We start from the raw sequence: 11590 nt of genomic DNA, 5'->3' as shown, positions 1-11590 counted from the left end.
CTCAGACATCAGCTTTGCTTCAGAAAGGTATTAGAATTCAAGTTTCATGTCGTTGAACCTGAGCGGCGAACTCAGAAGATAAATCAAGTCAATGTCAACAAAGGAGAACTGATGAAACACTAGATGCTGCAATAATCTGCAATTTGTTGGCGCTAGACGGAGACTGAACTGCATAGAGCGCAAGGACTAGGAAAGAGCAGGAGCAGGGGGACAGCAGTGAACACCAAACACAAGGAAGCTACTTCTGACAGCCGTGAGCTGACTGTGGGAGAAGAAGGATCTCAGAGATGTCAGAGCCGAGAAGGAGGAATGGTATTCGAGTCGGTGGGACCACAAGAAGAATTACGAAATGAGCTGTTTTGTGGGGAGGGGCAGTAAGATATTCATGGGAAACTTGGACGACGTGAAGGTTCGGGTTCAAGGAGGAGGAGGAGTAGGAGAGGGGTAGCAGGAGGAGGAGGAGGAGGAGGAGGAGGAGGAGGAGGACTAAGTAGCTGCTAGCGCTGCTCTATCTAGCTTTCGATCCAGCCATGCTATGCGCAGAGACAGTCTGGAAGATGCTCGAAGGTTATGATCAGTTACAGGGCAGTTTCATGTCCGTTACGGCACCGGCTGTATTACTGAATCCACTGGCATTGTCGTCATCGCGCAGGTCTCTGGACCACCGCACACGAGCAGTGTACTGTGGGTCTGCGCGACATCTGCGTGGAAGCGGGCATGGTCACCAAGCTTCATCAGCAGGGTCTGCGACAAACCCGGACCCACGTCCCTCAGCATGGCCCCACAAACAGACACATGGGCGACCTCTGGCTCCCTGGCCTCTCCACCCACACCTGGAATGGGCTGGTTCTGGACTTCACGATGACTCATCCCTACAACAGCAGCGGCAGCTCCATCGGCCTTTCTGCGCTCTCCGGCCCCGCCCAACAGAAGATTTCGGATCATCGCGCCAGTTATGGCACCCATCACCCGCCGAAGGCCTTTCTTCCCTTCACTGCAGGTACGGATGGTCTTCTTCATGCTGACGCTTTGCGGTTTCTTTGGTACCTGGCGGATCACCATGGAGCAACGTTGACAGCGGAGTGGGATGGCTGTGCTCAGGAGGCGGTGTATGGGGACCCTGGCTTTCATCGTTTGCGTGCTCGTCTGTTTCGGCAGTATCGCTCTCGCATGGGTCTTGCCGTCCTCCTCGCAGGAGCCTTGCGCTACTGCTCTTTGTCCTGATCCTTGTTCCCCTGCTTGTCGTGCATGCCGTCGCTTGCGTGGTTGGAGTAGCGGTTTTGCTGCCTCCTCCGTTTCCTGGTTTTTTTCTTGAGGCGGATTTGTCGGTTTTCTCCTTTTCCTCCTTGTTTGCTCCGGTTTGCATTTCCATTTTCAGTCAATAAAGAGAATCCCCGGAGTCCTACTGACGGTCCCGGGAGTCTCAGCAGTCGGACGCCGACGGTCAGCGGGCCCTGGCAGCCCGGCCACAGGCCCAGCGGGGTGGCGCCGGAGAAGTTAGGCCGCTGTGCAAAGTTTCAGAGTTTAATTAAATGTACATCCTGATCACATGCCGCACGGTGACTCGTTGCTATGCCAGGCTGGGGCGTCTTAACAGTCCGAATCAAACAGCACTCATTCATCCCCCGTTGGCAGCTGTTTCGCGTCCAAGCTGCTTCGCTTCCTCAGCTTCTTGACGAAGGTGCTCCACTTCAGCTGGCTACGACGTTGATTGTAGCCAGAGTCGATGTTGAGCCAATTGTAGAACTTCGACTCGTACTTGAGGAAGATCGCTTCAGCGACCGCCACGGTTGGATTTGCCTTGAAGTCCTCCACCATCTTCTTCTCCTGTAGTCCTTGATCCTCATCCGACCTGTCTTTGAGCTCTCGTTCGATGAAAGTGTTGAAGGACTTGATCAGAAACCGAAGGTCTGACAGTCTCTTCTTGTCGTCTCGGTTCGCCAGATCACAAGATGTCAGCTGCTTGAAGGGTGGATATCCCTTCAATGCACTCCCGCAGTACCACAGGGTCCACCCGGATATCGGGCTGTCCAGCTCCTCCTTGAAATGCAGATCGGGGGGGAAGGTGAGCCTTTCCCTCACGCGACAGCTGCTCCTGTCCTCTGGTTCCTCCCTCACTTCCTGCTCCACCACATTGATAGAGGAAGCTCTTGGCTGCAGAACTGCCGTCACGTTCGCCGTGATCTGAGCTACAGCAGCCTTGAAGTGTTCCTGCAGCTCACTGCGCATCGTGTCAGTGACGATCCGGCGAATGTAGCTTTCAAGTTCTGGAGACTCCTCGTAGGGACCGGGGCCTGCTGATGCCCCTTCCTCTCCTACTGTCCTCGACAGCCTCTCCTGGACTTTCCTCTCCACCGCCACCACTCGGTTCGACAGGTCTTTGAAATTGTCTGCAACACTCTTCAAATTCTGTGAAATCAGCTTGTTCTCCGCTGAAACTTCCCCCAGCTCCTTGTAAACCTTCTCGTTGTAGAGATACTGGTACACGTGGGGCGGCAGCCCAGTGACTTTCATCGCATTGGTCTGGTGGGGCATGCAGCAAACGACACGAGATTTCAGATCGTCCAGAAGAGGGAAGTTTCGGAAGAGCGAAGAAAACCAGAGGGGATGTCGAGGATCAAGGTTCTTCTTCAAGTAGTCGAGGTGATACACGACTGAAGCAAGCACGTTTTCCAGTACGACATCCATCGACGAGGGCAGGTTGGGAAAGTAGGTTCTTATGGATGACGGGATGAGCTCATCTCTCCTCGCAAAGTGAGGCGGCAGAAGCGCAAAATCTGCTTGCTGCAATGGCAGGCCTGCAACGGTCCGTCCAACGAAGGCATCGCCAGCTGCTTCAAACCTGTAGGAGATAGAAAAGTAAGCATCATGAGCACAAGGCAGAGAGAATCGTCCTACTTGAATTCGCTGTCCGACGAAGAAGGGTTCCCCATGCCAGCTCGGTCTTGGATGCAGGACGATGGAGGGCCGAAGGTGCTGGAAGAGGAGCAGTAGGTCGCAGCTCCGAGTCGGACACTGTGGGTCCCGATGTCCTTGGGATGAAGACCAAGAGCAGTCAAGCCTCTATTGATCTCCCTCTTCACTGAAGGGTACTCCCACGCGGCCCGTCCTCCCTGCGCATCCTCTTCCTTCAAGGTCAGCACAGACTGCAAGATGTTGAGATAACGATGATGTTGCGATCTCCCGGGAAACAATTTCTCAGGATCGGGAGTAAAACTTAACAAGTAGATGCCCAAGGCAAGGATGGGACAGATCTCCGGGCATTTGGGATTGCAGTAGATTCTTCTGGGACAACGAAGACGCTCGTCTACTTGCTCCGATCGAAAATGAGTAAACTGTATGCAGAGCGCGTCGTCATGCCAAGACATATCGCTGTACTTGATATACTCGATATTCACCGCCCTGCTCATCAGGTTCCACGATGTTATGAAAAACGTCCTTGCGAACACAAATTCTCTGTTCTTACATATTAACATTTTCTCGGATAGAAGAGTGTACAAAGAGAATGGTAGCGGGACTTTGTTAGAGCTCCTGACCTCTCGCGGGACAGCAGGAGCTGTGTTGTTATTGTTCTTCCTCAAGTTCTTGAAAGCTTCTCCGATTTCATTCTTCATTTCGGCTGGAATGGTTTGTCCAAAATCTCTGTAGAGGCAATTTAAGGCCGATCTATGATTGCTTGCGGTAGAAAAATGTATTTCTTGGTTTTCTGCTTTCAACGATTCGATCCATTGCAAGAAATGGGCAGCTGTGAATTGCTCGAAGTGCATCGGAACCACCCGATGGTTTGCTGGAATCAAGCAGTCAGATTCAATAGAGGAGGCAAAGACTCTTCACCTTTCTCAGGGTCTGCTGCTTCTCCCTCATCGTTCCAAGCAAGGTCTCTCAGCGCAGACTTCAAGCTCTCACTTGTAGGCATGTCAACTGTCTGCCCTGAGGGCAACACTGTCGTGGCCATGTCCAACCGGCGTCTGAAGTCTTCTGTCACCATACCTGGATAGGTGATATGAAGCCACTGAAGAAATCGTGTCTGACTCGACGTGTAGGATGATCTCGAGTTGTGTGAGACCTCGACAGTTCGGTTTGCCGACATCTCTTGCAGTATGCCGATACTGTTCCTTTCCAGAACTGTGTCCTCCGCGACTCTCTTCCTCTTCCCCGTCGATGTCAGAGCCTCTGGCTCCTCTATCGCTGCAAGGGTTTCCTTGTCGCAGTCTCCACACCACGTCACGTCATCGGTCAGGGAGGATGAACAGAGATGATGGAAGGGGCGGCTACAGTAGCTACACGCTCGCAAAGTTGCAGCCCGATTATTGGGCATCTTGCACCGATCCTTGAACAGACAGCAAGACATGTTGCCCAACAGGGAAACTGCTGCCGAGGATGGAGAGGAAGGGAGCGGGAGCAAGGCAGGACAGCAGGGCAGCTGCAGCAGGAGCAGGACAGCAGGAGCAGGAGCAGGAGCAGGAGGAAGTGGCGGGAGAAAGGAGGGTCAAGTGCATTCGAAAAAGTCTCCTTGTTCCCTATCAAGACGTTGTTGCCTCTTGCTTTATCCTGAGGCGGACTTGGATGTTCATACCCCGGGCCCGGCGGCCGCCACTCACGGTGCGGCGAGCCGCTGCACTGAGCCTTTACTCAAAGTTAAGTTAAAAATCAGTACGAGGACAATCAGGAGAGTCGAGGAGGCTTGACCCTGACACTGTCGGACAGGCCAAACGGCGAGAAGAGAAAAGACAGCGAGAACCAACCCTTAGTATCCAGATCCCTTCAATGAGACTGAGGCCCAGCAGTGGAATCATGGCATACCGCGATTCGAAACTAGTCAGTGACAACATAGTTTCTTTATGTCTGGGTTGCTGCCATTCTTAACAAAGTAAAGAATCGGCGATGAAGGTGTTAGTCGGCTCTTGGCGACCCCGTCCGACTGAGCTTCAGAGCTGCAGAAAGCTTCAAGTCTAGATGATCTCTGGCCAAAAGTATCTGTGCCCCATGGCCTGCAGCAGGGATATCCCATCACTTCTCCTCCTGCTGTCCCCACACGATCTCCTTACCTCTCTTGCAGAAAATCTTCCTCTCTGGAAAAAATTCCTCGGTCGCACCTGCACAGTTGTCAAGACAGGAACAGAGCAGGACGGGGGCATACAAGTTTAGTCGCCAGGTCCCAACCAGCTCCACCGTTGCGTTCCAACAGGCTGAAGGCTCTCTATCAAGTTGCGTGCTATGCGGAGAGAAACGTTACCTCAGGTCGTACTGGCTGCCAAACTCTTCCTTCCACCTTATGAGATCTGCATGCGAAGGGTGAAAAATGAAGAACTTTTCAGTCTGACAGACCTTCCCCTGTGTTGTACAGCTGACTTTTGAAGGTATCCAAAGCTTTGCCCGTCCTGTCACTCAAATTTCACAAGGGATTCTGATCACTAGCCTGCAGGGACCTCAGCTCCGGGATCGACATCTGCATGAGCATGATGCCCGCACTGTATGTGTCAAAGCGATCGGGAGACGTGAGCTGCCACAGAGCAGGCGAGAGAAGCAGCGCAACGAATCTTGGAGGTGCTCTTGGGACTTCTTGAGGAACCACAAGCTGCTCTGGTGGAGCATATTTGGGGTCCAGCAATCCTGTTTCTGGATTGAAATTGACTCCAGTCCGCAGGTCAACCGCTGCTCCCAGGTCAATCAGCTTGACTGGAGGCGTTCCTTCGTAGGTGACGATCAGGTTTGCGGGCTTGATGTCGCGATGCACGATCCCAACCCTATGCATATCACGAAGAGCTGCTAAAATAGGTCTCAGAATCCCTTTGATGATCATCGTCTCTCGTTTTCCAGCGTCCATGTTTGGATATTCTTTTCCCAGAATGGCTTCCTCAAGGTTGTAAGGAAAGTCTTCCTCGTTGAGGTAAAAGTCAAGAGTATTTCTACCTTCAAGTTTCCAAACAAGCCATTGATCCGAGGAGATGGTTAGAGTACTCTGGCCCTCCTCTTTCATTCGCACTCCACCAACAAATGCACCCAAATAGGAAGCGAAGGATCCAGAAAATCCATATCTTCTTACCCTCTCGTTGAAGTAGCTCTCAACCTTGCCAGTTTCAAAATTTCCTCTTGCCACCGTCCCTCCGACCAGAGAAGTGCCAAAGAGAGTTTTTCTAGCGAAGTTTTGTCTCAGCTGCTCTTCATCTGTGACGATACGCTTCAAAACAACATCTTCGTTGGATCCCTTCTTGAGCTTCTTCCTACCGTATTCAGTGACCTTGGCTTCAAACACGGTTCCAAAGTTGCCCCCACCCATCTGCTTCCCGATCAAAAAGTCCCGACCTGTCCACTTGGTCTCTAAAGCTTTATCGATAGGAGAAACGATGTATATGTCGAACAATCCGAACAGAAGGCCTGGGGGTGTCAAAGCATAAAACGACAAGAGAACAGCTCCAACGACTCCAGCTCGCAAGGGAGTGGTAGGCCATGCCGCTTGCAACACACGGAAAGCTCGAATGATCTCGCCCTGGGCAGCAAGCCGTTGCACCGCCCTCATTGTGACATCAATGCCTTCAGGGAGCAAGCCCTCGTGTCCACCGGTCTTTGACACTGCATCCAGCAACTTCATGTAGTTAGGAAGAAACGCTTCTATGGCTTGGGAGATGATCAATGCGAGAGGTGGCAGCGTAAACTGTAGCACTTGTCTTACTCCAGGCGTGTTGACAATTATCGACAACGCCCGCTGCAGATTTTCAGATCCTGGGCCGATGTCAACAGCCTTGATCATGGTTTGCAGAGTCTCATCGGCCGGTGATAAAGAGGCAGCATTCTGCAAGAAATTTTAGCAAGTCGAATAGCACCATCCATTTCATCCTACTTCATCGTAAGCCGTCGCAAGATTCAAAAACGTGTTGTGCGCAAAAGCATTGAGATCATGGAGATGGGCATTGCTGCTCAGTTCACTCAGGGTAGGCAGATCCAACATGCTGAGCTGGCATGTCCTGCCTTTACGCCGAGAGTTCTGCGAAAAGCAACAATGCTGCTAACAATAAAACAGAGGTCACAATCTGTTGACATAACGAAGACCAAGAAAGTAGAAGCAAACAAAACTTCAGACAGTAAGGACATTTACCTGGAAAGTATTAACATGGTTATGGGATCTTGAGAGAGGTGTGATTATGTATGCTGATACTAACTCGAGGCTCGTGAGACAGAGAACCAGGATCACACTCAATTTGATCCTCATCCTGGACAAACAAGTATGATGAGACGTCGAAAGATCCTTCTCTAATGCATTTGTGCCTTAGGTCAAACAGTCTTCGTCATCAGCCTGAAGCAAAACAGATGTCAGCAAGGCTGAAGAAAAGCTTCGGTGACCATAAGAATCGAGTATTTGGCTACAGGTTGATACAGTTGATGCAGCAAGGAGAAAAGTTAGGGATAGGGTTATCAATGTTGAGAATGGTTGATCAGGATTAACGAGCTTGTGGTAGTGAAGGGCATCGAGGTTGATGGAATCGAAAGCAATAGCATAACTGTGCGTGCATGTAGGTGAAAAAGGGAATCATTCAAGAAAGAATGTGTCAAAGAAATGAAGGATTTCGAATGACCGGAATCGAGATTCGCAACGGATGCAAAGAGAACATCAAAAACAGAAGAAAAAGCATGGAATTCGAGATATACTGGAAACGAGGGAAGAGAGAACCCAGTTGTAGAGGTCATGAGACAGATTTCACCAGGGAAAACACGGCTGCAATCGGTGCACAATGCTAAGCAATTCAAGGGAGACAGAGAGGGGTAAGTTGCTTGGTGAGGGAAACTAAAACGCAGGAGAAAGATTGAAAGGAGGATCATGAGAAGGCGCATCTTCTGCATGGAAGCTGCATGAGAAGTTCAATCAGAAGGAGCATAGCGGCTCAGACAAATCCTGCGGCAGGATGCCATCACGCAAGGAATATAGACTCCGGGCATAGATTCGAGAGTATGGTGCAGTGAGGTGGGGGTGGTGCTTGTTGGATTTAGGTAGGGTAATCCACATATTTGATTCAATTGGGGTAGGTCATAAAACACGAAAAGAAGGGAATATGACCGGTTATCACGAACGTGGACGGGGTGATAGCAAATGGGTAGTACATCTGTAGGGGTGGTACATGTCTAATAAAACGTATCACACAAACAGAGGGGTGGTGTACATACCCCTGACAAAGTCTGCAGAATCATGGGAAAAGGGTGGGTGGGTTAGTTGCTTAGCACCGGTCTATTTGTCTGAAATCCTTTGGTAATACAAGGGGTACAGGGAAAGGAGAATAATCTTTTCAATTTTTCAAAATTGCAGAAAACTATGTTTGAAATTGGAACCAAAATTACTGAATGCACCGGGGCCGCGGCAGCCGGGCCGGGCCCGGCAGGCCGAGGCCGCAGGCGCCGGCCCTCCGAGAACTTCGTCCGATCCGGGACGCCGGTTGCCGCCGCGGGGCCGGGCCGGGCCGGGCCGGGCCGGCTGGCGGCATGGCGGGCTCGGGCGCCGCCAGGCCCCAATGACACCCAACACGGGTGGCGGGCCTGGCAGCCGCCGGCACAGAGCCCAGCCGCCGCGGCCCGGGGCGGCCCGGGCCAGCGACCGAGGGCGGCGGTGAAGACTGAGTAGGGACGGGGATGAGGGCGCGGATTAGCAAGGGCATGTGACGGGGGCCGTGGGAATGCAGTAGACTGAAGCGAGCGATGAAGGAGGGAGAGAGGAGGCAGGAGAGAGGGAGAGGGAGGGAGAGGTAGAGATAGTCAGAGGTTCTTACAAGCCATGCTGAAGATCTTTCGGTCAGAAGTGAGATGGTGGAGTTGAGAATCTCTAGAGATTGCAGGGTCGGAAACTGGAAAGGTCGAGGCATTTGGAAAGGAACAAAGAGCAAGGAAGGGATGTGGGGAGAGGGTGCAGGACGTTTCATCTCTCTCGCTGTGTTGATACTTGAGATTCCAGCATGAGGAGGCTGTTTCTTCTCTTGGCGCTTTCCGTTCTCCTCTTCGCCGTAGGATGTATTGGACAAGAGGCGGCTCAATCTGTGATGGACAAGGACGGGGATGGTAAGGTTTCCACGGAAGAATTCTTAGAACATGCTCAGAAGCAGGTAGGGTGACGCATGTCCCATGTCGGCGGTGACGCTTGCGGCAGGCTTCTGGTGAGAGCAGCGAGGGCGTCTGCACGGACGAGACCTGCTCTGGCCACCATCATGCATCGCACGGAGAAGGGGGAGAGAGCGGTGGGGAGGCAGCAGGTGGTCTATGAGAGCTCTGCTCTCCATGCTGATGCGGCAGCGGCAGGCATGCCGACGAAAGAAGAGATCGAGGCAGCGAAAGCTGAAGTAGCGGCGGCAGTGGCTAAGGGGCTGCCGATTGAGATGACCAACGCAAACACAGCAGCCATTCTTGACTGCACCTCCAACATCTTCGTGAAGCTTCCCTCGTTCTTCCTCGGTTGCCAACCCACCTCGACGCCTTCCTCCCCTCCCCTTCCTCGCTCTCCCCTATCCTCGTTCTCTACTTCTTCTCGTCCTTCAGTCTGCCAGTCAGTATCGTGCGACATGGTTCAATAAGGTATCTATACAAGTGTGACTACAAGTGACCTGCCGGGGTTGTCATCCCCACCCTCGTCACGTCCAGCGAGACTTTTGAGCTCTTGTTCTTTGATCGGAAGAAATGACCTGCCCGCTCCTTCAGCGCCGTTCCCCGCTGTTCCCTCCTCCCTCCCTCCCTCCCTCCCTCCCTCCCCCACCCTCCCCTCGTCCCACTCTCCTCCCTCATATCTGCAGCAACAAGTCACCTGTCCTGAGCAAGGCTCGTCCGCTCCTGTCCTCGATGTCCTCTAGCGTCGAGTGAGAGATCCACAGGAGCACTGCGGGGCTTGTCAGAGAACGAGAAAGAAAAGTAGATGAGCGAGGGAGGGGGGGGGGGAGGGGGAGGGAGAGGGAGAGGGAGAGATGGAGGGAGAGTAAGGAGGGAGAGGGAGAGGGAGAGGGAGAGGGAGAGGGAGAGGGAGAGTAAGGAGGGGGGAGGTGGAAGGGGATGAGGCGCATTACCTGTAGCAACGACGATTGCTAAGAGCAGGAACATCCTGAGCGCTTGAATTCTCTTTAGCCTGAAAGTATTCTGAAGGACAAAAACATCAGCAGCACATCCCTTTCGTCCCTCGCCCCTCCTCCTCTTCCGCCCTCCCCCCCCCCGCCCCTGATCTCCCCTCTCCTCCTCCGTGTCTCAGCCCTCCCATCACCTGGACGAAGAGCATGACACAGTGGAAACGACCTCTGCAGCCCTAACGTCACATCGCTGCAGCACGAGCATGAGGCACTGTCACCTCCGCACAGCCTTGCTGTTGTCGTCGTGGTCGGCACAGAAGATCGCAGGTTTGCTCCTCGAGCTCGATCCCAGCAGAGCAGGAGGAGGGCAGCTCCTCAGGTTGTTCTGCTGCATGCTCGGCGACGCTCCCTTGTCGTTGGAGGACGGAGTCTTCTTCCTGCTGTGCCTCGTCTTACTCGCATCCAGCGCGCTGTCAACCGACACAAGGCTGCGAGGAGGAAGCGCGAGTCTCGCCAGCACAGCGTCTGTCCCCTCCTCCCCCTCCCCCTGGCCCGTCCGACCGGCCGCGTGCCATGCTAGCGGCATGCTCCTCTCAACCTGCCCATTGCTCTTGTACGCGTCATGCAAGCAGGCCCTGCCTGCCTGCCCGTAGCTGTTGCTCTGGTCGACCATCATACTGTCAGCGAGCCATCGATCCCAGCACACCCTCACCTGTACGTCACAGACTCGGAGAGTTTTGTTGGAGCGGATGGCGTTAGCGATCCTGGTTGCTCCTACAACACCATCAGAGCTTCCCGCTCCATCTGCTCCTCGGTCCTACCCCTCCTACTTCTCCTCAACATTCTCTCATGCTAGCTTTGCTTCTCCACTATCTCTGTCTCCCCCCCTGTCTCTTCTACCTCCGTCCTTGCCTGCCTTATCCTCGTCATCTAATCCTTCCCTCGGCCTCGTTCGCCTGCTCTCTCCGTACCCTCTCCTCCTTTCATTGTCATTACCCGTATCAGAAATGTAGTTCTGCCGCAAGTTGAGCTCCAGGAGCGTGTTGTTCTTCTGCAAGCACCACAGAATGTCATAAACCCCCTCCCTCCCTCCCTCACTCCCTCCTTCCCACCGCCACCACGTCCTCCCTCCTCTTCTTCCTTTGTAATTCTGCTCATGACCTCCTCCTCTCCTCCACCTCTCCTCCTACATCCTTCTTCGCATCCGTTTTCTTTCTCTTGCTCCCTCCTCCCTTCCATGCATCCTTGTCGTCTTTGCTCCCCATGTCACCTTGAGGATGAAGTCGTCCAGGCCGATGAGGTCGCCGGGGTAGTATGCTTCCGTGACATATTGCGGAGGCAAGCTGCTCGTTCTTTCCGATCAAGCTTCCTCCGATGACCAGGTACAACCTGATTGCGAGCAAGTCACAACATGTCATCGTTCATCACATCAGATCTCAGCAGGCAACGACTACAACCTGCGCTCGTCCCTCGCAGATTCGAGAGTTTTCCCTGCCGCCAGTTTCTTGCCCTCCACGCACTCGCTCGGGAACAAGCTGAAGATCGACTCGATCAGATCC

At 53.1% G+C, this 11590-nt stretch overlaps 5 protein-coding genes across 5 annotated transcripts in view; 1 reads left to right on the top strand and 4 right to left on the bottom strand.

Moving 5' to 3' along the window:
• Nucleotides 1-2963: 2963 nt before the first annotated feature.
• On the bottom strand, nucleotides 2964-3368 carry GUITHDRAFT_43579 (hypothetical protein; the record flags this gene model as incomplete). Its single annotated transcript, XM_005826748.1, has 2 exons — nucleotides 2964-3077; nucleotides 3144-3368. Coding segments are annotated over 2 exons (339 nt in total), but the record flags the coding sequence as incomplete, so codon positions are not given.
• Nucleotides 3369-4824: 1456 nt separating this feature from the next.
• On the bottom strand, nucleotides 4825-5827 carry GUITHDRAFT_154306 (hypothetical protein; the record flags this gene model as incomplete). Its single annotated transcript, XM_005826747.1, has 7 exons — nucleotides 4825-4991; nucleotides 5049-5096; nucleotides 5141-5189; nucleotides 5237-5282; nucleotides 5329-5381; nucleotides 5430-5578; nucleotides 5654-5827. 7 exons carry the CDS (start codon nucleotides 5825-5827, stop codon nucleotides 4953-4955), a joined length of 558 nt encoding a protein of 185 aa, XP_005826804.1. The 3' UTR covers nucleotides 4825-4952.
• Nucleotides 5828-6373: 546 nt separating this feature from the next.
• On the bottom strand, nucleotides 6374-7281 carry GUITHDRAFT_154305 (hypothetical protein; the record flags this gene model as incomplete). Its single annotated transcript, XM_005826746.1, has 3 exons — nucleotides 7097-7281; nucleotides 6842-7003; nucleotides 6374-6793 (listed from the first exon to the last, which is right to left on the bottom strand). Coding segments are annotated over exons 2-3 (514 nt in total), but the record flags the coding sequence as incomplete, so codon positions are not given.
• Nucleotides 7282-9023: 1742 nt separating this feature from the next.
• Nucleotides 9024-9551, top strand: GUITHDRAFT_114073 (hypothetical protein; the record flags this gene model as incomplete). The annotated part of the gene is made up of 4 exons (XM_005826745.1): nucleotides 9024-9086; nucleotides 9131-9218; nucleotides 9274-9432; nucleotides 9517-9551. 4 exons carry the CDS (start codon nucleotides 9024-9026, stop codon nucleotides 9549-9551), a joined length of 345 nt encoding a protein of 114 aa, XP_005826802.1.
• Nucleotides 9552-9755: 204 nt separating this feature from the next.
• The window catches only part of GUITHDRAFT_114072 (hypothetical protein), a gene marked incomplete at both ends in the record, with an annotated part of 3705 nt that continues 1870 nt past the window's right edge, over nucleotides 9756-11590 (bottom strand). Inside the window, 9 exons of the mRNA XM_005826744.1 lie at nucleotides 9756-9850; nucleotides 10035-10104; nucleotides 10226-10259; nucleotides 10310-10692; nucleotides 10744-10805; nucleotides 11028-11082; nucleotides 11222-11301; nucleotides 11359-11420; nucleotides 11489-11566. Of these exons, the coding sequence (XP_005826801.1) occupies nucleotides 9756-9850; nucleotides 10035-10104; nucleotides 10226-10259; nucleotides 10310-10692; nucleotides 10744-10805; nucleotides 11028-11082; nucleotides 11222-11301; nucleotides 11359-11420; nucleotides 11489-11566 (919 nt within the window). The remainder of the gene's footprint in view (nucleotides 9851-10034; nucleotides 10105-10225; nucleotides 10260-10309; nucleotides 10693-10743; nucleotides 10806-11027; nucleotides 11083-11221; nucleotides 11302-11358; nucleotides 11421-11488; nucleotides 11567-11590) is intronic.

Source organism: Guillardia theta, assembly GCF_000315625.1.
Source record: "Guillardia theta CCMP2712 unplaced genomic scaffold GUITHscaffold_72, whole genome shotgun sequence".
Classification (NCBI taxonomy): domain Eukaryota; class Cryptophyceae; order Pyrenomonadales; family Geminigeraceae; genus Guillardia; species Guillardia theta.
This window is presented reverse-complemented; position numbering and strand designations above follow the sequence as displayed.